The 23,566-nt window shown below is 42.3% G+C and overlaps 2 protein-coding genes and 1 long non-coding RNA gene across 4 annotated transcripts; 2 read left to right on the top strand and 1 right to left on the bottom strand.

Moving 5' to 3' along the window:
• Positions 1-1,825: 1,825 nt before the first annotated feature.
• Positions 1,826-4,955, bottom strand: LOC139788553 (uncharacterized). Its single transcript, XR_011722880.1, has 3 exons — positions 4,811-4,955; positions 2,761-2,869; positions 1,826-2,614 (listed from the first exon to the last, which is right to left on the bottom strand). It is a non-coding gene; the product is annotated as an uncharacterized lncRNA (long non-coding RNA).
• Positions 4,956-6,649: 1,694 nt separating this feature from the next.
• Positions 6,650-12,427, top strand: HOXB9 (homeobox B9). Its single transcript, XM_071728422.1, has 2 exons — positions 6,650-7,731; positions 11,558-12,427. The coding sequence occupies exons 1-2, from the start codon at positions 7,224-7,226 to the stop codon at positions 11,791-11,793; spliced, it is 744 nt and encodes a 247-aa protein (XP_071584523.1). The 5' UTR covers positions 6,650-7,223; the 3' UTR covers positions 11,794-12,427.
• A 7,331-nt stretch (positions 12,428-19,758) lies between these two features.
• Positions 19,759-23,430, top strand: HOXB8 (homeobox B8). 2 transcript variants are annotated; one of them, XM_071728752.1, is made up of 2 exons: positions 19,759-21,433; positions 22,204-23,430. In XM_071728752.1, the coding sequence occupies exons 1-2, from the start codon at positions 21,013-21,015 to the stop codon at positions 22,506-22,508; spliced, it is 726 nt and encodes a 241-aa protein (XP_071584853.1). In that variant the 5' UTR covers positions 19,759-21,012; the 3' UTR covers positions 22,509-23,430. The 2 variants fall into 2 exon arrangements, with proteins under 2 accessions (XP_071584853.1, XP_071584851.1); XM_071728750.1 differs by having other exon boundaries at positions 22,201-23,430.
• Positions 23,431-23,566: the final 136 nt, after the last annotated feature.

Genomic DNA, 23,566 nt, shown 5'->3' with positions numbered 1-23,566 from the left:
CGGAAGAATCATGGTCACATTTTTAGAGACTGATAAATGCCAAGCCGCGGGCTGTACGCGTGTAACCGCGGGGAGATGCGGGGGTGATGCTCCGTGCATCCAAATATAACATCTTCAAGAGGACCTGGGCGAGGAGCAGCGTTACTGTGGGTTTAGGTGGTGGCAGAAATGCCCACGAGAGTTTCGCTACATCCTTACACTCTATGTCACTGCCCTGCAAGTGGGAATATTCTGATTTTATTTTTTTTTTATATAAAATAGACCAAAACCGATAAAAATCGGTGGGAAAGGGAGTGCGGAGAGCTTTGCGAGTCAGGGTGTGTGCTGGGTGAAGGTCACCCATTCCACTTTCTGAGAACTGGAAGCCCGGAGAGCTTTCTGTGTGTGAGCAATCAGCTCATGGGAGCGAATTTCCCTGCGCTGGAGTTTCAGCCACGCATAAAACCAAGTTTCATATGATCCGGACCACGGCTAAATAAGCCTGGGACTGGATCTCCCTCCCAGGTTTGAGGAATTAAACTTTGATACCGTATCCAAGCTCTAAACCACCATCTGCTGCAACTTTTTGTGGCCAAGGGATTTACTTGTATTTCAGGATTTTTTTTTTTTTTTTTTTTTTTTTTTTTTTTTTTTTGTGGGGTGGTGGTTTTGTGGGTTGTGTTTGGGTTTGTTTTGTTTTGTTTTCCTGCACTCGGAGCGTTAAAAGCAGGGGAAGACAAAGAAACAAAAACTTGTCTGGGTTTTAAACTGGTGCGTGCTTTATTCTTCGGTGATTCTTGCAGGCGCAGTGCCCAATTTCGCCTAAAAAACAAACAGCCGCTCAAGGGGAGGAGAGGGAAAGGCAAACAGCGGAAAATAACTCAGAGTTTTCTACCTAACTCAAAAAGCCTTGTGACTCCTTCCTTAGAAACAACATGCTGCTCGTGTCCTAACTCAAAGCCCTTAAACGGAAAAAGACAATCTGGGAAAGTTAATCATAAACTATTCGGTAATAATGTCCCCATAGGCAACCACTAACCTGCCTTGTAAATGTCTGGGCTTCTGATTTTGATCTCCCTCCTACCCACGTAAATACAGGAAACAAGGGCCAGGGAGGAGAATGGGGAACACAGAGCTGGGAAAGATCAGAATCAGGCCCGGGGGGGCTTTATTGCGGCCTGAAAACGGGAATTGGGCTTCATTTCCCAGGGGAAGGCAGGAGAAGGGAGAGGAAGGTGCAGTGGGCAGGGGGTCCCGCCCGTCCCAGTGGCACGGCTGCCTCGGGAGAGGTTTGTTTCTCCCTTTTTTCCAAATTAGAAAGATAAAAGCGACCTTACCTGGAGAAGCAGCTGTGTGAAGATCGCTAAAAATAAAATAAAATAAAATAAAATTTTTAAATTATCTTCTGCGTAGGAATTGCCTGATCTGAGATGAGTTGCTCATTTCTGTGCTTTTAGGACATGAACATCCGCCACGGCTAATGCAAAATATTCCCCCTCCCCAACTACTCTGCTGGCAAGGTCCAGCTTGCCTGATATTACCCCGACCCGGGATGAGATTTTAGTATAGGAAAGAGTCGTTTTCTGCAAGTCAAAGTGCTGTGTAAAGAGCTTGTCTGAAACTCCCCCCTCCCTGTTCTTTTTTTGGGGGGGTTGTTTGGTTTGGTTTGGTTTAACGATTTTACTGGGGCTCCTGAATTTGATGGAAATTATTCTATTGCAACTTAATTCTTGTACCTGCGCTTGGATTTTCCCACCCTCTTCCCCTGCCTTGAGTGGGAGCGACAGATTTCTCACCATCACGGGCTGTTACTTCCCTTCCTCCCAGACTAATACGATTTGGAGGATTATTTCTTTTTTTTTTTTTTTTTTTATTGGGGGGTGGACGGGGCTCGACACTCCAGTTCTATTGTGGTGACCCCAAAGCAGAACCAGAGGAACCCGCAGCAGTTGCACCCGCAGCTCCCGGGGTGTAAAATCTGCAGCAGCAGGAGCAAGGCAGCTGTTTCACGGGAGTTTAATATTATTTAAAGGAAGGAGAGGAGGAGAAGAGAGAGAATTAGTCTAGTAGCCAGAATGCGGGTTCCCAAACAACAATCAAACTTTATTTTAACTTTCTCTCCTTCCAGATTCCCTTTTCAAATGCACATACGCTTTTACTTTAACAGGGGATCGAAATGCTTTATTAACTGCTGAGATTACAAACCTCATTTGGAACCGTTTTTTTTTTTTTTTTTTTAGCCAGAGTATACTTTGGGTCCTTGGAAAATTGCCCACATGTGTAACTTGTTTTTGCTTCTCTTCAGACAAGGAATTCCTTCCCCCCCCCCTCCTCCTCTCCCTCCCTCCTCAGCACTTACGGATTTTTAACAGACGGCAGCATTCAAACGGAGAGCTAGCACAGGAAATGGCAAAGGTAGATCTTTCGGCTTTTAGGCTACAGAAACTTATTTCATTCTTTTTAAAAGGAGTTTTCACACTTCAGGAGGGATTTTTGTTGTTGTTGTTGTTATGCTTTCGTGCGTTTGGAAGGGTCCCTGACTGAAGTCTCTTTCATAACCTCTTAGACTTGTCTAAATGTATCATTCATGAGTTATGTTTGCTTTATGCTGAGGTTTTATTCCTGTTTCCTGGCTCTTTTCTTAAAAAAAAAAAAAACAAAAAAAAAAAAAAACAAAAAAAAAAACAAAAAAAACACATTACTCGCTTGTTGTGATTATCACTGTTGTAACTATTATTATTTTTTTCCGAATGTTTTATACGGCCTAAAATAAGCCCTCACCTCTTTGAAGCCTCAGTTATCTCAGAATCTGGTCTCCAGACTCCCCATAGCCATGAAGTTCACTCTCAGCCTTTATCCTCTCTCAGCGTCTCCTTATCGGCTTCCAAACCTAAATTGGAGAAGTAAATAGAAGTGAATATTCCTCAAGTAACGCAGGTTACACCTCGACGCTATTTCGGCCTCTTGGGGTAAAGATCCTGGCGAAACCCCCGCACTGCCAGGTCTCCCCCATCCTCTCCAGATTCATGAGAAAGGCAAAATTAGCTGAAAGAACGTTCCAGTTCTAATAAATTATAACAACCAGCTTTTAAAAGTGGATAAATATGTTTCCGGGAAGAAATGTCTCCTCCACTCTTTTTATTTATTTATTTCTTATGCCAAAACTAATAAATCAGGAAAAGGTAGCAATTGCCCAGGATTAAAATCTGTGTATTTTGAAATATTTAATATTCGGTTGTTTTCAGCTTAGAAATGCCAACCCAAAGAGCTGTTTGTTAAGGCTGGGGTTTGGCAGCTGTGTGTCTCAAAGCACTATTTGGAAATTATTCCTTCCCTCCACAAACAATAAAGACATTTTATAAACTTCTGAGTTCAGAAGCCTCTGGCTTTCCATTGAAAGCTGACAATACTCCAAATTTTTCATCGCAGCCAAACACACTTGGAGTAAATTCTGAAAACAGAAAAAAGTTTCCACTTCGGACTTTTTGGGTTTTTTTTTGTGTTCTGTTTTTTTTTGGGTTTTTTTGTTTTGTTTTTTTTTTAAATAACTATTTCCAGTTCCCCTTCCCTTTACCAGCTCACAACAATCACACATCTAAAATTAATCTGGTTTGTGAACCCAGCAAAGCTCGCACATCCTGCCTCCCGTCTCCCAAAGATTCATCCTTTTAGACTTTGAGCGAGGTCACTTTCTCCTTGACTTTTCCTTCTCCAATATTTTGATTTTTTCCCAAACAGGAGAGCTTTTCATGTCATTTCTGGTGGGCTCTATTTGGGACTTTAAAAGACAATTGCCTCTCTAGTACCAACCCGAGCAGGCAGCACCGCACGAGGTGGTGTCTCCAAGCGGGCGGGACCTGGGATGAAGCTGTAGTTTGTCTTAAGCCCCTCTCAGAAAAGGCTACAGAGATATGAGCTATGGGGATATGGATAACAAATAAACTACTGAACAAACGGAAACCTCCAGAGGAGCAAAAGCAAATGGATTTTGCAGATCTTCTTGTGAGGTTTCCATTCACCAGGGAGCTGAAAACCCTTGGTTTCTACCTCACTGCCACACTCCTCGGAGTCTTCTTGGTTGAAATTTATATACTATAGAAAAATATATACTCCCATGCTGACATAGTTCATCATTATTTATAGGAGGCGCGCCAGGATTTTTTTCCAAGAATATATTTCTTACAGGTAAGACATGGCCAATCTATCTCACAAACAGAGAACAGGTGTTTTACTTCAATTAACGTTCAATAATTTCATCTAGGCTTATTCACCACCCTTTTACCAACACGGCTGTTTATCCATCAGCTGGATAAACACATTTCCATGCGCCAAGTGAGTTTAATCTTCACAACACACTTAAATCAGCCCCTTCCTTTCCCGAGCTCTCATAACATTTGCAGAGTCCCTCCGAATCTCTGGTGAAATAGCCTGATTTTTAAAAATCATTTCTGAAAGGCAATAAAGCCGAGAAATATCACAGTGTGAGCAACCAGCTCGTATTTCATGGCTGGTGACACAGGGTATTTTCATTTTAAAACCTCGCCAACTCTTAAGGAAGTTTAAAAAAAAAAAAAAAAAGGGGGGGGGGGAGGAGGAAAATAGAAATGTGTAAAGTTGCAAAAAGCAGGAATTCCTCGCCCCCTCTTTCTACAAACCCCCTGTTCGTGTGAGATGCACTGGAGAGAGCAGCGACCCTGCCCCACGCTGCTCACCGGCAGAGGAATTCTCAGCTCTTCACCGGTTTAAGCGTGAAATGGGTAAAGTGGAGTTACTTTGGATTAACCCCCATATAAAGGAAAGCAGAGCCTGCGGGGCGGTGGGTTGTACTCACCTGGTGACATTTACCCGCGGCTGGCTTGGCAAGATCTTAGGAGCGGAGAGGGGTCCCCAAGCTCTCCTCAAACCTCACCTTGGCTGAAGCCTGCGGACTGAAGTTGTTTTTCAAACACAAGGAGGATTTTGAGCTGGTTGGGGGGTTCTTGCTACCCTGATGGATGCGAAAATTAAAAATAAATCTAAGCCCTGGCATTAAGCCCTGTCTCTCCTTGCCCATGATCCCCACCCTCTCGAATATATATATATATATATATATATATATATATATATATATATATTTTTTTTTTTTTTTTTTTTTTTTACATAAAAATTGACAGCTTCCTAATAGCTATTTGGGGCTTTTTTTTTTTCTTTTTTTTGGACGATCACTCGTCCTGGACATGAGGAAACGGGTCCGTCCACCAAGCTGTGGGCAGATACTCCTTGAAAAGCATCTCTTACAGATGCTACAGGAATAAGGGGAAATCTCAGGCTTTGGATACAGGTTCTTAAGTGCCTTCATAATCTTCCAACATCAGTAAAACACCTCTGATAGCAATTTCCCACATCCATTTCGTGTAGGCATGGACACAGGCACGGACACTCACACGGACAGAGAGGATTGAGAAATACATTTTCCTTTCATTTCAGGAGGGCATTAGCACCCCTCAATGTTATTATTAGCCTGTTAATTCAAACTTTCATCCCTATCCACTTCAGGAAGGATTCTCCGTGATTTATCATTCCTAGAAATTTCTTTGCCCTTCACTTTAAATATCCTTTAATGTTGGGGTGAGAGGGAGAAGAGCGGAGGGGTGATAGATTAAAGAAAGCAAATTGATCCAGACTGTTACAGCTGAAGTCCAGAGAAACTTTTTTTTTTTTTTTTTTTTTTTTTTTTTTTTTTTACGGAATCATGGAGAGCACTTCTTCGTTAACCAACATTTACGACTCCGTAGGAGCATCTTGCAATAAACGGGCTGATCATCATAACTTGGGGAAAACGACCCCCGTTATCCCGCATCATCAGGACTGGAAGCCGCACCGAGCGGTGCCAATCACCCGCTTCGGGGGAAGGAAAAAAAACCCGAAATATTATTATTTTCGAAAACACATAGAAAATTCCAAGAGAAGAGGAGGGTGTTTTTTGACACACACACACACCGTGGGCACATACATGTGAGGTGTGAGAGGGGGGACGGTCTCTGCAAACACGAGGGATTCCTTTTTTTTTTTTTTTTTTTTGCCCCCTTTCTTTTCCACAGGCAATAAATTCAAGGCTATAAAAATCAAAGAAAGCTAATGTAAGTTTTATTAAACTATTTAACCATCACAAGTTTAAGGCATTCTGTAACAAAGCCGGATCAGTGGCGCGCTGTATTTTACTAGCCTTGTAAAGTTAAATGAAGGCTTCTGATTTCAGCAATGTGGGAAACTATTTTAGCCCGAGCAAAGCAACCTTGAGATCATGCCGCGAAACGTGCGAACATATGTTCATATGCAGAAATATGTTTAAGGTATTTATATATATATATATATATATATAAAAGCCTAAAGTCTAAGGCAGGGTTTGGATGTCAAGAGGGGTGGGGGCTCGGCAGCTCGCTGATCAAAGTTGCGATGGCACTCCCGTGCCAGTGACATTTTAAATTTCATATTTACCCTAATTATTTTGCCACGTTAACCATTCATTTTCCCATCCTAGCTGGTTAATTATTTATAACACCCTCCCCACCTCTCTTGCTACCTCTTGTTCTTCGCAAAAGCGCCTATATGTGAGCATTTATATCTATATGCCTGTAACGCACCCACACGTATATTATGTGTATGAAATCACGGCGCCGGGGGAGGGGTGGGGGGGGGTGGTAGTTTGTTACTTATTCTCTGTTTTTTTTGCTATCGTACTCTGGAGCCCGAATGGTGAAGAATAGCTTTTATCTCTGTTCCCCCATGATGGTTATTAAAGGCAAAGCGAGCACATCAGCATCTTTCTCTTAAAAAAAAAAAAAAAAAAAAAAAAAAAAAATCCCTCCCCCCCCCCCCCTTTCGAACCTCCTCCAAATAATATTTCTGGAGCAAATCTAGGAAGGGATATTAGCCCCAGCTCTGCCCGTTTGGTCTTTTTTTTCGAAACTCCTGACGTTTTGCAACATTGCATAAACATAAAACAATCCATCCTTGATATGGAATGCAAGGGCGGATGACAGCGCAGCGCAGCCCCCTCGGCTTCGATTGATTTACGCCGAGACTGACGCTTTATCAGGCACACGAAAAAAGTTTGACCAATCATTTTGCTGGGAGCTCACAACACAGCAGCCCAACTGTACTTTGTTGGCTGGGAAGTTGGAGAAGGGGGTAGAGTACAAATCTAGATCTGTCCTATATATTTTTTTCCCTTCATTGAACCGTGCTTTGTATGATGTCTGAGAATGTCCATTTCTGGGACTCTTAGCAATTACTATGTCGACTCTATTATAAGTCATGAAAGTGAAGACTCGCCTTCAGCTAAATTTTCATCTGGGCAATATACAAGTTCCAGGCAAGCTGGGCACAATGAGCATCTAGAATTCCCCTCCTGTAGTTTTCAGCCAAAACCTCCAGTTTTCAGCGCCTCCTGGACTCCTTTGAATCCACATTCTTCTGGTACCCTTCCTGCCGTCTACCATCCATATATTCAACATCAAAGCGTCCCATCCGATAGCAGGTATCTCCGGAGCTGGCTGGATCCAGTACCCAGAGCAGAGAACCTCCCCGGGCAGGGATCTGTTAAGGCAGAACCGCTGCTGGGCCGTTCCGGGGATGTCCATAAACAGGGAACACAGGAGTACAATTTAGAAACTTCTGCTGCAAGGGAAGGGATCGTTTCCAATCAAAGGCCCAGCTTCGAGGACAATAAAGTTTGTGAAGGAAGCGAAGACAAAGACAGGACAGATCAAAGTAAGTTATAAAAGTGAGGAAGTAAACAGTATAAAAGCTGGAGGAGGTGCAATAAAAGGGGACAATGCTGCGGAAAAGTTGAAAATCAGGGCTTAAAGAAAAGTCTCAGCTGGCTGATGCCAACCTAAGGGGAGAGGTGGGGAGGGGAGAGGGGTGGCATTGTCTCTGCCGGGAAATAAAAATAAAAATGAGCGTCGTCTCTGATGCTGAAACAGAGTCCAGAGCGGACAAAAGCCGGAGCGAGTCATCCTCTTTCCTACAGAGCGCTGGCTCCGGCAGCAGAGACCACTTTAGTAAGCGGGAGTAAATCTGCGCGGGTGCTGGCGGTGGGGATGGGGAAGGGACGGGGGGAGCCAGGGAATGGCGGGGAGAAAGGGGCAGGGGACGGGGAGCGGAGGGTGGCGGTGGGAGGGGATGGGGGAGAGAAGGAGAAGGAAGAAGGGGGGAAAGAGGAGAAATTACGGAGGAAAAGGTTCACGTGGGGGAAGTAAACAGCAGCGGGGGCTTTTCCGCGCCCGCCGCCCCGCTGCACCCCGGTGGTTGCGGGGACGAATTCGCTCCCCTCCTCAGCTCCTTCCGGGCTTCTGCTGGTGCCTCTCTTGATGAGTCTTCTTCTTTATTTGTGTTGTTGTGGTTTGGGTTTGCTGTTGTTGTTTTGGGTTTGTTGGTTCGGGTTTTTTGTTTAGTTTTGCGTTTGTTTGGGTTTTTTTTGGTTTGTTTTTTTTTTTGATTGTTTATTAAATGAAGCGATTCAGCGTATGAATATTTCAAAGCCACGCTCCTTCCTAGTCAGAAAAAAAAAAAAAAAAAAAAAAAAAAAAAAAAAAAAAAAAAAAGAGGAGGGAGAGGGGAGGGTTTGCTTCCAACTTAATTAGCTTTTATTTGTAATGTAGCCAGATTGGGTAAACAGTTAAACTTCATTATGTGATTTTTTTCACGAAATAGAGGAAAAAAAACCCAGTCATTCGCCTTGAAAATCTTTATTACTATCCATAATGCTACTAACAATACTATTAATAATAATAATAGTGATGATAATACTAATAATTATAATAATAATAATTATAATAACAAAGCAATGGCGTTTGAGTGAGAAAGAATCAGTATCTCCACCTCGTGCCGACCAGGTTGGTACCTGGGTTCCATCTGAAAGGTAAAACCAGAGCCCGAGCAGGAGGCAAAAGGCAAAACTTGGCTTCACCCTCACGGTTAATATTTTGCAGTGAGGGCTGAACTTTTCTAATCTGGAAGAGCAGCAGCCCCCGCCGAGGGCAGAACTCCTCGGAGTCTGTGTAGGACACACTGACACACTCATTCTTTTTTTCCCCTTGAATTAACTTCCAGTTTTTGCCCCCACCTCAATGTGGAACAGCACCAGAGGTTGCCACTGCAACCAGAGGATTCAAAATCCAGTATATTCTCACCCCTCATGATTTCCTTCCCTCAGTGTGCAGGATGTTATGGTGACTTTCTATTTTTTCTTTTCTTTTCTTTTCTTTTCTTTTCTTTTCTTTTCTTTTCTTCTCTTCTCTTCTCTTCTCTTCTCTTCTCTTCTCTTCTCTCCTTTTCTCTTCTCTTCTCCTTTCTCCTCTTTTCTAGTCTCCTCTTTTTTTTCGTTTCTTTTCTTTTCTTTTTTTTTTTTTTTCTTTTCCTATCATTTAACTTCCCACAGCCACACACACACTCTCACACACACACAAAAAGAAACTCCTATTCTATTGTACTGGGCAGAGATCCAGAACAAACTGCAACCGTGAGGTGAATGATTGGAGAGAATTAAATCTCCAGGTTCTTGTGCTCAATGTCCCTGAAATTGAATATATAAAAATCTTGTCCAAGAAAATGTTATTAAGTTATAAGGAAGTGCAGGGACCCGGGTGAACAAGATGCTGTGTGGTTTCTATGGCATGTGGTTACGACGCACATTTTGTTTTAAATAATAGTTTAATTTGGGCTGATGTTGAGAGCCTGCCAGGGCTGGAAGACGGAGCTCTTTTGCAGAAACTACTCCCACCAATTTTCCTGACTCCTTCAATTTTTTGAAAGTATTTCGCAAGAATTAATCTCCTCCCTGTGTATGGCAGAGGGATCTGGTAATTTATTTGCTGAATTTTAAATAAAAGGTATGCCAGAACCTCTTCCCATTCACGCTTCTGTTTAGGCGTTTGTGTGTAGTGAGCAGATAAAGCAACGTTGGCGTTAAAATTTCTTATATTTTAACCATAAGAAAAAAAAAAACACCCCAAAACGAATAAAAAATCTATTATGAAGCTGAGCTCTCCGTTGCCATTAAAGGATGGGGAGCAGGATTAACAGTATCAATTATTAACAGCTTTCTTCCTCTTTAATATTTAATTCTGCATATTAGATCAAGTCAATTACATTAAGGAAATAGCCGTGCAAATTTGTAAGAGGCAGTACTTACAGGGGAAGATTAAGCGGAATATTTTTTAAAAAATATTCAATATATTTCATTTTCTGGCGAGGAAACGTTCTGATGGGGCGCGCGTGTGTGTATGTATATATTTATAATGGCCCATTTAATTGGTGTAAAGGTTTATGGCTTCAGTCATAATTTCAGAGGAGGCAAAGGAAATAAAATAGAAATACGTGGTCTGTCTCCAACCCTTCGTTTTCCTCCTTCCCGCCTCTCAGTTACCCAACGGTCAGCTAATATTTGCATGTGATTAGCAAATGCTCTATTATTTACCCCAAGCCCACTTCACCTTTGGGTGCGACCTTCACCACCACCCTGTCTGGTGCTTTCTGCTCCCAAAAATGTTTTCTCCCTCCTCCCCTCCCTGAGCAGCCTAATTCCTGAAATGTCCTTTTGTTATTACTATTACATTATTACAATTACTTTTATTTTCCAAAAGATTCCCACGTAACTTCTCCCACACGCCAGGCTGACGGGCAGCCTGTTAGTTATTTTTTTGCTGCATTTGCAGCCCTGCAAATCTCCGCGTCTTCCGGTAACACTGTCCAGATCTCCGTCAGCAGAGTCCATCCAGCCCTCAGAGGATGTTTATTGTATCGAGAGCTTTCCCTGCCTCATAACAAAACAGAACCAAAACAAAACAGCCAGTATTTATGCAAGGTTTCTCCAGATCCCCTGTTTTTGCTCTTTTTTCTTGGCGGGATGTGTCTTGAGGAGTGAATCTGGAGACACGTGGGAAAAAACGGCTGGGAAAAAAAGAAAATTATAATATCTGTTTGGTTTTTTGGGGGTTTTTTGTTTTTGTTTTTGTTTTTTTTTCCCTGGTATCTTTGTATTTCAAGTGCATAACGTGCAGATGGGCGTTATGCAAATCTTGAAATGCTTGTGGATTTTTACCTGGTACAGATGGATCCGGGGGGGATGGTGAGGGGAGCTCAGTAACACGTGTGCACCCAAACACACGTGTGTGCACGGGAGGGGGTGGAGGGACACGCGTGTGCTTGGGAACACATGTGTGCATAACCCTGTGTGCATGGAAATGTGTGTGTGGACCCACACGCGTGTGCATAAAGCCACGAGTGGACAGCCACCCAAATCTGTGCTTAAAATCAACTCAGGGCCGGGGGTCCCAGCACCCCCTACCCACCCCACGGGAGGGTCAGTGGGATTTCAGGAGCAGTTCCCCCCCCTCCATCTGCTCATCCTGATTCTCCTGTCTGATTTTCATGGCCTCTGCTGCTCTCTCCTCCTGCAGGGAGTTTTTTTTTTTTTTTTCAGCCGAGGCGTGCATATGTGTATGCATAATCTTAATATTTTTGATGGGATGATTGAAACCTTCTGAGAAACACTCCGAGCTGCATCGTATTGATCTCGCTGCTTTTCTTTCAGCCAACCCAGCTGCCAGCTGGCTTCACGCCCGTTCCTCCAGGAAAAAACGATGCCCTTACACCAAATACCAGACCCTGGAACTAGAGAAGGAGTTTTTATTCAATATGTACCTGACGAGGGACCGTAGACACGAAGTGGCCAGACTCCTCAACCTGAGTGAGAGACAAGTCAAAATCTGGTTTCAGAACCGAAGGATGAAAATGAAGAAAATGAACAAGGAACAGGGCAAAGAATGAAAAAAAAAAAAAAAAAAAAAAAAAAAGAGAGAGAGAGAAAAAAAAATACACGAAAAAAAATTTCCAGAAAAGCAGCATCCTCCCCCCTGTCCCCCTCTACTCCCAGCCTCCGCGCCCGCGCACCCCCCCTGTAGAGTTGCCAACCCCCCCCAGACACGCGGGGAAATCCACCCCACGTCCCATCTCCACCTTTGCATGGGAGATGTTGCTTCTTCCTCTTTTTTTACTCTTAGTATTGCCACCTAGGAGGCAACCTACCCAAAACTGCAGCTCCTTTTTGGGGACACATGCTGGGTGTTTTTTTGTTTTTTTTTTTCCCCTTTCTCTTTTCTTCTCCCTACTGTGTAACACAGACACAGGCTCCTGTCTGAGCAGCAGGTTTCCCTGACTGCATTTTCTCTGCAGAAAGCAAGACGGCAAATCCAAACGGCCCCAAAAAACAACCCTTGGCCCAAGCCCCCACCAAACCTCGCTGTCTGTCTTTATTTCTTTCTTTCTTTCTCCACGTAAGGACAATGATTCTCTCGAACATTCACTCCAACCCCGGCGCGCACACACTTCTCCAGCACACTCAGACTCACACGTTGAGTGTCCAAGGAACAAGACGATTTTCATTAAACTACTGAAAGACAGACACATTCGTAAGACTTGATTTTAATTGCACCCAACAAATCATTTTCAATTCTCCAACTTTATACCGGGGTAGTCTTGTAATGACAGCCCAGCTCCCAGCGGCGTTGGGTTTGTTTTTTTTAATTTTATCCTTTTTAAATTTTTGTTGTTGCTGTTGTGTTTGGGTTTTTTTGTTTTGTTTTGTTTTGTTTTTTTTTTAATTATGATCATGCGCTATTTTTATTCGAAACCTGACAGGGCAGATATGTGACATTGACCTGAAAGTTTAGTAGGATCTTTACAGGCAAACCTCCTCATCTGGTAGTTTTATAGTGGGTCACTTGGAAGAGGAGAAAAGACGGGGAGGGAGGCTGGAGAGTGTGTGGGGGGCACTCTTAGAGCCGCATTGTAAATTATTTAGGAGAAAAAGGGGCGGAAGAACCCCTGCCAACTTATTCCTAACTTTTAGAGGAGAGGAAGAATGGGATTTTCTAGTTAAAATACTACCTTAGTAGAGCTGTTAGGGGAAGGGAAGGTTGTGTTCTTAGTGCTAGCATATTTATAATTTATTGTGAATTGACTTTTCCTAAAGCAGTAGGCTGTTGCAGAGATAAAGTGCCAACTCCAGCCTGAGTGGATTTCTTCCCCCTTCTGTTTGCTGAGATGCTTTTAGTACTTGAATGGCTGCGGGGTTTTGTTGGGGTGGGGGTTTAGTTTTATATTTTATTTTGTCTTTAATTTTTGTTTTTGTTTTTTTTTTTTTCGCCTGAAGCATACTCCCGGCATCTTTTCCCATTGCCACCCTCTTTCCTCCGGGAACCGGTGCCACCCTGGGGCCGGGATCCGCCTTTTCCCCGGGGCAGGAGCCTCCTCCCGCGGGTGGCACCGGAGGATACGGCGGCTCCGGGATGCTCCCCCCTCCTCCCCCCAGTCCTCATCCAGAAGGAGGTTTTAGGGTTACAAGTTTGGACCTCGCTGGTTTCATGCCATGCCGGCCGGAGCTGATTTCTCATCTAACAGATCCACTGGAGGTTTTTCCAACCCGCCCGTGCGGGACTGGTTTCTCTTTATCTCTGTAAGACTTAACTTTGTTTTGGGAAGGGGGGTGGGAGGTGGGAGGGGGTTTGGGGAGGGGTTGGGGGGTTTAGTACCAGTTGATTATATGGTGGGTATTGTAAACTGTGTTTGTGGTTGTGTTTCTGTGAATGTTGAAGCTCGTTTTCTGTTTCTACTGTGGCTTTTTTTTTTTTTTTTAAAGTATGCGAAGAATTCTGCAGTTGATAGTGGCTGGAAAAAAATATCGAAATAAACCTCTCTCGTTTTCTTAGTGTGCAAATTTGTATATTTAGCTGCCAGAAGGCTTTCTAGGAACAAGGCGAGTGCAAGGTGGCTTGTTTTCAATGTGGTGGTGTTGGGGAAAAAGTGTAGTGAAAAGAAGTTGATTTCTGCTGCACATGTGGAGGAACCAGCACAGATTTCAGAAGCGACAAACTTGTGTGTCCTTAGAGCCAGGTTTTGTGAGACCACTGCTGAACAGAGGCTGCTCTGAGAAGAAACGACAGGCAAATTCGCGGGTTTGGGAAGTGCTCCTGCTTGCATTTGTTTTTTTGGTGTGGTTTTTTTTTTTTTTTCCCCCTCTCCCCCCCGATTTCCTCAGCCCCAGTCCAGAGATAAGAATCAAGTAGCTGCTCCTCGGTGCGTGGAGATTTCCACCTCTTTAATTCCCCTTGAAAGAGGTTAAAAAAAAAAAACAAACCAAAAGCCCCCACAAAAATAATCTTTCCCTCGATCTGAATCCAGACCTGAAGTACTTAAGATCATTCCTCAGAAAGTTTTAATTGTTTGTTTGTTTGTTTTTAATGCCCCAGACTTTCTCGTGTAAAACTTTTCCGTCATGAAGTAGCTCCTTGGGGGCTTCAAAATTTAACTGTTCTGTTGCCGGAAGGAGTTAAATGCACCCAAACTTCACCCTGTGTCAAAGTTTCTAATCTCCTTCCTCCAAATTCAATTAAGAAAAGCTGGTTCGGAGACATTTTAAGAAGGGGGGAAAAAAAAAAAAAAAATTGGTAGCAGCAGGACTGTTTCTCTAAATCTGGATTTATTTAAAAAGAAAAAAGAGTGGGTCGAAAAAGATGATTTAACTGTTTATGCTGAGCAGTCAGATTTTTCACTTTTGTTTGGTTCTTCTCAAGGATGGATGGATTTCAAGTCTGCTTCATGCTGAATTGATGTATTCCTCGTCTCTTGAACTGAGTATGGACTTGCCTAAATCCTCATTACTATATTTTTCAGACGCATTTCCGTGACCTAATTGATGTTTGCAACCTATCGGCCACTGGGATTTAGAAATGTTTTTCACTTTCCTTAGAATTGTGGTAAAGAACGGATATTTTTAAGATGACAATATAAGGTTCTTTTAAAATAGAATTTAAAATGCTAGTTCATTTTACTAGGAAATATGCTTACATAAAAAAAAAAAAAAAAAAAAAAAGTTGGAAAAAAACCCCCCAACCTGTATTCTGTAGCATCAGCCCCGATGTATTTTCCAGAGATGTTTAATGCTCCAGAATAAAAATCGATTTTAGAACAACAGCACCGATATGTCATTGTGTTATACTGCTTCATCTAAAATTTCAGAAATATTTTCCTTGTGTTTTCCTGCGTTCTTTAGCGGCTCCTTAGGTGTATTAGAAGAATCAATTTTCTCCTTAGGAAAAAAAAAAAAAAAAAAAAAAAAAAAGACAAGTGGAAATAATCCCTCTCCAATGTACTAAGTGTTTCCTTGGTCCCACGCAAACTTGCTGCCCTTTTCAATATTTTTTAGTTCTTATTTTTAGATTTGAGATCGCTCATCTCTGGTTCCGTTTCTCGGTGTTTGCTTGTTTATTTGTTTGCTTTTGGGGGTTTAGGCTTTGCAATCCTGCCATCAGCCTTAGGGGACCAGGAGTAAAGGCGTGGGGTGGGTTGATTTGATTTGACTTCCTTTGGTTTATTCTCCTCTCGCCCAAGGAAAACTTCGCTAAAAGCAAATTAGAAAGCTAAAAACAAACAGTAAGAAACCCCACCCCGCTTTCCCTGCTTGGTATCACCTCGGATTTGACACGCGGTTCCTTTTTCCAAGGGTTCCAGGAGTGATTCTTCTAATTCCGTCCCTAAATTCGTTTGACGTTTTATTATTGAGTTTTATTACTCATGAAGAAATACAAAAGCTTGGGAAGTGTTTGTATCTCTATATTTAAAAAAAACAAACAAACCCTAAAATTTGCTCAGCCCTGCAGGAAGCAGGTAGTGAGAAATATAACCAAGAATCTCTTTCTACTAATTTTTAACATAATGGGCGCTCTAAAAGGCGATATTTCACTTCTTTTTTTTTTAAAAAAAAGTCCTTTCTTTGGGGCAGCTCTGAAAAGAAAACAAAAGAAGAAAGATATTTGAAGCTTACTGAGGGAAGAGAGAAAAAGGGAAGTAACTTGTCATAAAAAAAGGAAAAAAAAAGAAAAAAAAAAAAAGAAAAAAAAAAGAGGAAAATTCAGTGCAGTGTGCTGCAATAAAAGAATATGACCGCTATAAAACTTTATAGGGTATAAATTTCTGAAGGTTAAGGAACTAAACGGCTGTAAAGCAAACAGTGCAAGAAAACTTTCAGGAACTCCTAAATTACTACAACGACTTGGGAATGTGGGGAAACCCAACATGCAAATTCTCTTATTTCTTCTTCTGTTACATACAACCTTCCCTTATTATTATTTTTTTGTTTTTTCGGTTTTTCCTATTCTTTCTTAAGGGAGGGGTAGTTTAAAAAGTAAGGAGGTGGAGGGGAGAGGGAGAGAAAGGGTGGGGAGGGACTTTCGCTAATTTATTCTTCTCTTGCAGATGCCGTGACAATCCAGCGCTCTGGATGATTCCCTTTGTTCTTTTTGTTTTGTTTTGGGTTGTTTTTCGTTTGTTTGTTTGTGGGTGTTTTGTTCTGTTCTCCCTTCTTTCTTCGTTTATCTTTTTTCCTTTTTCTTTTTTCCTTTAAAGCAATTCCAGGCTGCCGGAATGCGGAGCCGCAACAAGAACAAGGCGCACACACACAGGGGCACCCCCACACTCCAAGTTCTGGCGAGACGTCTGGGCTTGGGAAGCTCTTTATGGGTTTACAGCTCTGGCCTTCCCCCTCCAGAGCAGAATGACCAATTGTTTAGTCTCGGAATTTGAAACAATAGAGGTTTTTCAAAAGCAAACCCACTTTGCCTCTTTTATTGCCTCGCGGAGCAACTTCTGCGCGTAAAACTGCAGCGCTGCTGGGAGGAGGAATTAAATTTTCAGTTTTCCTTTTCATCCCTCTTCTTTTTTTTTTTTTTTTTTTTTCTTTTTCCTTTTTTCTCCCTTACCACCCTTTGCTTTTACTCGGCTTTATTTCCCCAGGTCCACGAGGAGTCCCCCCCTCTTTTTTTTACGCCCCTCTCCAATAAATTCCGCACATCCCCCCCCCCCCCCGAACCTGGGCTGGCTGCGGTTCCGCGTTGCACCGCAAGGTGGCGATCTTGCTCCATGCTTGACGCGCTTCTCCCGCGCTCAGACGCGGGGCTCCGCGCAATACCTTGATGTCATGAACCAGCGGGGCTGGTTGCTGGCGAGGAGGAATAAACCCCGGGCATCAAATATAGGGTTAATTCTAGCTACTTTCCCCATTTTATAGGTCACATCTATTTTTTATTTCCCCGCCACGGTAAATTGTGTGAGGACGGAAAAGAAAAGGACAAAACAATAATAATAATAAAAGAGTTAAACTGGAGGCTCTGGGATGCGGGGAGAGGTGGGACTTTTCGAATAGATACCTCTTCTAAAAAGGAGGCATAAAATAAAGAATCTTCGGTTTCGTCTGCTGGTATTTGAGGTGGGATGAGAGATGAATCGTCCCCAAAGCAAAGATTTGTATTTGCACGTCTGGAAAAGAGATAAACTCGAAGATTTCGGGGGGGAAAAAAGCGCACACAGAAGCAGGACATTTTCTGTACCTCTTTCCCTCAGCGCTGAGGATGAGCGGTGCCTTTTCGGCTCTTTATTTTATAGGTTCTAGACTCACAGACATTCCCGAAGAAAAGCCAAGACATGTTTTTTTTTTTAAAGTTGAACTGGTTATTTTTGGTCTAGTTGCTCTGTTTTGCTAATGCCAATGGTCTTTGCCCACGGTCCCCACTTAATATGTGTGGAAAATTTTTTTAAACGCTACGAAACAGGAAATTAATCCAAAATGCTGTTAATTTAGCATGGTTTTGTGACAAACGTTGTACTGAGACAGTGGCAGCAAAAATATAAACTTAAAACTCCGTTAGTTCACTTTTATTTTGGCCTTTTGGTTCCCCAAAATAACAGGACAAAAACTCTGCAGACATGCAGCGTCTTTTAGCTACAAATAACATAAAAGGGAATATTGACAATCTTTTCAATACTACGCTGTTTTAAAACCTTGGAAACAGGTATTTTCTGAATAACTGTTTCTTTGAAGTTACACCAGAAAATGAGCTCCTTCCCGGGGCAGCAACGTTCTGGGGTAGAAAGTTACAAATTAAACCGATAGCCACAACAGGACAGGATGTGGTATCTTGTTTTAAAAAGCAAAGTTGAAGCATCTCAAGAGTCTCTTGAAATGCTATAAAATGAAATACAAATGTAAACATCAAGAGGTGGAGAAAATAAAGAAAAATCCTGCCTGGTTGTTGTCAGTAAAATGGAGAGTAGTGAAAAGTTCAGATTTACTTAGGAAAGGGATTTTTTTATTTTATTTATTTTTTTAAATTCCTAATAAATCTTTCCTCTACTGGGTATTTATAAATTATCTTCTTCCTCTCACACACATCCCCACTTGCTTTTTCTTATAATAGAAACATTTTGCTTTCATCAGGAATCTGAGTACAGTAGGGGAATGATTTAAGATCAGCCATTGATTTCTGGTGCATTGGTGAGTTACCAGCACATCATGACCATAAAATTCTACTGCACTTGATAAAAATATTAACTTCCAAGAACAACTTCACTCCCAGCCTTCGTGGGTCCACGGAAGGATGGGAATTGCTCCGATTTTTTCACTTCACAAACTTCAAGAGATGGAGGTACTCCTGTGAACACGGGGAGAAGAACACAGCTTGTTTTCTGCAAATACTTTACTCAATTCCAATTTTTTTTTTCCCTTTCTATTTTGAAACTTCCAGCACCGAGCATCCCCCCGTCTGGCTGCAAAGCTCTGTTTACTTCTGTGCACCATTTCTGGGGTTTTATGTTCAAAGATGAAACCAAAATCTGCTCAATCGACAATAAAAGTGTTGAGAAAAATAAAATGTTAACTTGTCTTTTAGGGGGAAAAAGCCTTAATTATACCACTGCAAGTGCTCCAGCAACAATAATTACTTGAAAAGGCTCTTAGACTCGACTGAAATTATCCCTACACAAAATAAAGAAAATGTATTTACTTAAATTATTTTTCTAAGGAAGGTTTTAAAGTTTTATTCTGTTACCATCTTTGTTTTCTTTTTTTTCTTTCTCTTTTTCTTTCTTTATTTTTGCCTTTCTTAATTCCCTGCCCATTTCCCACTGCCAATTTGAAGGCAAGTATTATTTTTACCAAAGCCCTGGCAAGACAGACAAATCGAAACATTTCAAGTTTTGCCTCTTTTCCGTGTTGTGAAGGATGAAAATTTTCCTTCAGCTCAGGGCGGGTAAAACCGTCCCTAATTCACATTTCTCGAGTAGAAACCGCGCAGACGGAAGCAATGGGAAACTGCAGAAATCTACCCAGAGCACAGGGAGGGTGGGAAATAATACAGAGGTTTTAAGAAGTGTCTTTAACTCCTATTAAAGGTTGAGGGATTGGAAAATATAGCCGGGATTGCGAAGGGCTTGGAGGGACGTCGTGGATGTGAGGCAGCGTTTGGGTTGGGAGGGTTTGGTGTCGTTATTAGCTGAAATACATCTGAGTAATATTTGCTGACTGCAATAAATGAATTTCAAAATATACCCCCTGTGTGTTTAGATGGTGGAAAATTGCAGCGTTGGCATCTTCGGGGTAAGTTTTCTCCGTTCTTACCAAATGCCAATAAAACAGAAAGCCAGCCCCCCACTTCTCCCCAGTTTTCATCAGGAGTATCATGCAACAATAAGTAAATAAAGAAGAACAAAAAATTAAAAAAAAAAAAAAAAAAAAAAAAAAGACAGAATGGAAGTTATTGAGGAGGGGGTGAGGTAGGGCACAGCCATCAGTTACTGACCATAAAGGTTCTGTTCTGGAGGTGATAAGCGACACAATACTTTGAATTCGCAATCATCCCCGACCACATCTTGAACAAGTCCTCGGTGGGGGAAGAGGCGGGGAGGGGGCTGCGGGAGAGACACAAAAAGTCAATGTTATATATGAAAAACTATAATCATTTTAATTCAATATTGACACCTCAACATCTCGCTGTAATGTGGACGGGTCCAATCGAAACCTCTGGTTTATAGCAGTGGAGGAACGAACTCGTAAAATCCTAACGGCTTTTATGTAGTGCGGTATAAACAACAACAACATCCCTGGCTTTATGGCGTTTTATAGTTTGTTAAACAGTTTACAGCCTTTTTTTGGGCTATTACAAATGCAATTCCCTTCATGTGATAGTTAAACCTTTATCAATAATAAGGAAATTGATCATTAAAATGTTAAATATGACTACCTCGTTTGTTTTAAAATATGTTTAGGGTAAGAAGCTGTATGATTTGATAACTTGTATTAAAATACCAATTACATTTATAGGACCTTTTAAAACTGGTAGCAATTAAATCGTGTTCTTTTACAGTTTTCCAAAGCGACCCTGACATTTAAAAAGGCTAAAACTGCCTCGTTAAAATTTTGAAATTAACGACTGCGAGCGCTTCTCTTTAATTTTCCAACACTCCCCAAAAATCAATCTTTGGGGTGGTCTAGGTATGTGATTTGTTGTGAGGCAAGCGATATCTCATTAATGTAGGTAGTTAAACATATTTAATCCGTATATTCACCCCACCTCCTTCTCTCTTCCCCTCTCTCTCTCTCTCTCTCGCTCTCTCTCCCTCTCTCGCTCCCCCTCGCTTGCTTTTCCTTCTTTATTCTCTCACACTCTTCCTTTCACAATCATGCAGTGCAGAGTCCGTGTGGAGTAAGGAGAAGCCAATAGGATGAGGTTTTGGTAATAGATGCAAATGATCATGAAAAGACACTGCAAAATATGAAACAACTCATTTGCGCTGAAGTAAATCACTGAAAACTGTTTATGAACTGGCATCTCTTCTTGGAAATGTAAAGCGAGAACTCTTTAAGTGGCGATTTTTTTTTTTTTTTTTTTTTTTTTTTAAGGGGTGGGGGGGAGGAAAGAATTCAATATCATGCAGGCTTAGAGTTTTGATTATATCCTCCTTTTATATTCCTGGAAATCACAAACTGTCGTTGCTTAGCATCTTAGCGCTTTCTTTTTTTGCTAATAGATTCCCGTGGTTTGGTTGGTGTTGGCTTTTTTTTTTTTTTCCTTTTTTTTTTTTTTTTTTTTTTTTTTTTGGTGGCTGCTCTTGGTTGTTTTCTTCCTCCTCCAAACAAATATTCTTATTTAAATTAAAATGAGCTCTTATTTTGTCAACTCACTCTTCTCCAAATACAAAACCGGGGACTCCTTGCGCCCCAATTACTATGACTGTGGGTTCGCTCAGGATCTTGGGGGCAGACCCACGGTGGTGTACGGACCCAGCACGGGGGGCACCTTCCAGCATCCGACCCAAATCCAGGAGTTCTACCACGGAGCATCCTCACTCTCCAGCTCCCCTTACCAACAGAATCCCTGCGCCGTGGCGTGCCATGGGGACCCCAGCAACTTCTATGGCTACGACCCCTTGCAAAGGCAGAGCCTCTTCAGCGCCCAGGAGTCGGACTTGGTGCAGTACACGGACTGCAAGCTTGCTGCCAGCGGCCTTGGAGAGGAGGCGGAGAGCTCGGAACAGAGCCCTTCTCCGACCCAGCTTTTCCCTTGGATGCGACCGCAAGGTGAGGCGAGATGGAAAGGACAAGCGAGGAGGCATTTCCTCAGCCCATAAAGTAGCCCCCTTGCTTTCTTTCTGCCCCTCTTGCCTGCTTGCTTTCTTTCGTTCCCTTTTTCTTCCCCGGTGACTGTATTTTACTGCTTTATGGGGGTAAACTTTTGCACTTGTAAATTGCTTTATAGTTTAATTACCCTGAATAAGCCCTTTTCTTCTGGGGGCTGAGCGAGCCGGGCTTTCTGTGGAAGGAAGCGTCCTTAAAGTTTATGGCACTTTTATAGCCTTAAAAAAAGGACCCTTAATTTTTTGTCTTGCTTTTGATTTTGGGTTTCGGGTGGTGCTGCTTGCTCTACCCGAGCTGCAGCTCGCTATTTTTACACTATTTTCCTTTTGTGCGGGATCTCAAAAAGCCGGAGTGCTGGTGGTGGTGGTGGTGTGATTCGCGTAATAATAAGTGTGCAAGTGCAGGCTTTAGCTGGGCTGCTCGGAGTGGGTGACCCCCCCTCTCCTCCTCCTCCCCTGCCACCGTAACCCCTTTCCTTTATAACCATCTTCCCTTTTCTAATATTCCACAGGAGCTTTCCCCCTCGCCTCGTTTGCTTCCTGCCTTTGCTCCTGCGAGTCCCTTCCTTCCTCCCCCTCCCTTGCCGGGGTGTGTGTGAGTGTGTGCGAGCGGGTTTGAGCCTCTCTCTGCCTCTTCCCGAGCCTGGTTTATGTATCTTTCAACCTCCTTCTCTTCTTCTCCTCTTCCACCCAACCTTTGCAATTCCCCAGCAGCCGCTGGACGGAGGAGGGGGAGGCAAACCTACAGCCGCTACCAGACCCTGGAACTGGAGAAGGAATTTCTATTTAATCCCTACCTGACCCGCAAACGGAGGATCGAGGTCTCGCATGCCCTGGGATTGACAGAAAGGCAGGTCAAAATCTGGTTCCAGAACAGGAGGATGAAATGGAAAAAGGAAAACAACAAAGACAAGTTTCCCAGCAGCAAATGCGAGCAGGAAGAACTGGAAAAACAGAAAATGGAAAGAGCCCAGGAGGTGGACGAGGAAGGGGAAGCACAGAAGGCGGACAAGAAATAAAAGGATTTTTAAGGACTGAAAGGCAAGCTCTGCTGGGGTGGAAGAGCCCTTGAGCCCCACGTTAATGGCAGTTAATGTAAGGGAGGGGTGGGGGGAAAAAACAATGCATAGAAAAAAAGAGAAAGGGAAAAAAAAAACAAAAACAACCCACCACCCTTTTATTGCTGTAAAACAATATAGCTGTAAGCACCACTTTCCTGATTATCCTTTGATACAATGAACAGTATGCAAAAGTGATCCGGAGCTCTCTCCTGCCTTTTGCCAGTTATTAACTAGTGGTAGTGTAACGCAATAGCTTATGTAAAACATGACTGTGAAATTTTCTCTCTCTCTCTGTCTTTCTCTCTGTCTCTCTCTTCTTTCCTGGGGGGTGGGTTGGTTAACATAGCTTTCAATGCTATAGAAGTTACGTGAAATTACATTTGTGCACTTTTTTTTTAATTATTATTATTTTCCACCTTTTTTTGTTGTGGTTTATCTGTTCGTACTGGAGGTAGCTATTGAAACAAACATCCCAACAACATGAAACTGCCTATTTATGCTATAGTTATCTCTCTTTCTTTCTCTTTCTCTCTCTTCACTTTCCTTACCTATGTTCTTTTCTTTAGTTCGGGATTTTATTTTTTTTTTAATTTTTTCTTTTTCACAATTTTTAAGTGTCTCTTAAAAAACAACAAAAAATATAAAAAAGAAAAAAAATACAAGAAAAAAAGAGTTTTTCTCTCCTTTAGTTAGCATGCGCACAGTGAAGCAAGTTGTAAAGTGATCTTTAGGTTAACTGTGAAAAAGAATGTATACTGTATACGTGAATTACTTTATTGGGGGAACTAATGATATATTTTGTTGTTCTTTCATCACTTTGTTCTATTGTCTAAACCTGGAAGCGGCGGAAGAAAGTTACAATAAAGTTTACAAGCGAGAATTCCGTGACATCATTCTTTTACCCTGCTCCATTTCCTCCAGGACTACTTTGATAGAAAGGAAATAAAAGTCAATTGTGTCGGAGCTGCAGCCGTGGCCATCAAAGCTTTCTGTGCCTGGAGAGATGCTGGAGCGCG

This window comes from Heliangelus exortis, chromosome 29 (genome assembly GCF_036169615.1).
Source record: "Heliangelus exortis chromosome 29, bHelExo1.hap1, whole genome shotgun sequence".
Classification (NCBI taxonomy): Eukaryota; Metazoa; Chordata; class Aves; order Apodiformes; family Trochilidae; genus Heliangelus; species Heliangelus exortis.
This window is presented reverse-complemented; position numbering and strand designations above follow the sequence as displayed.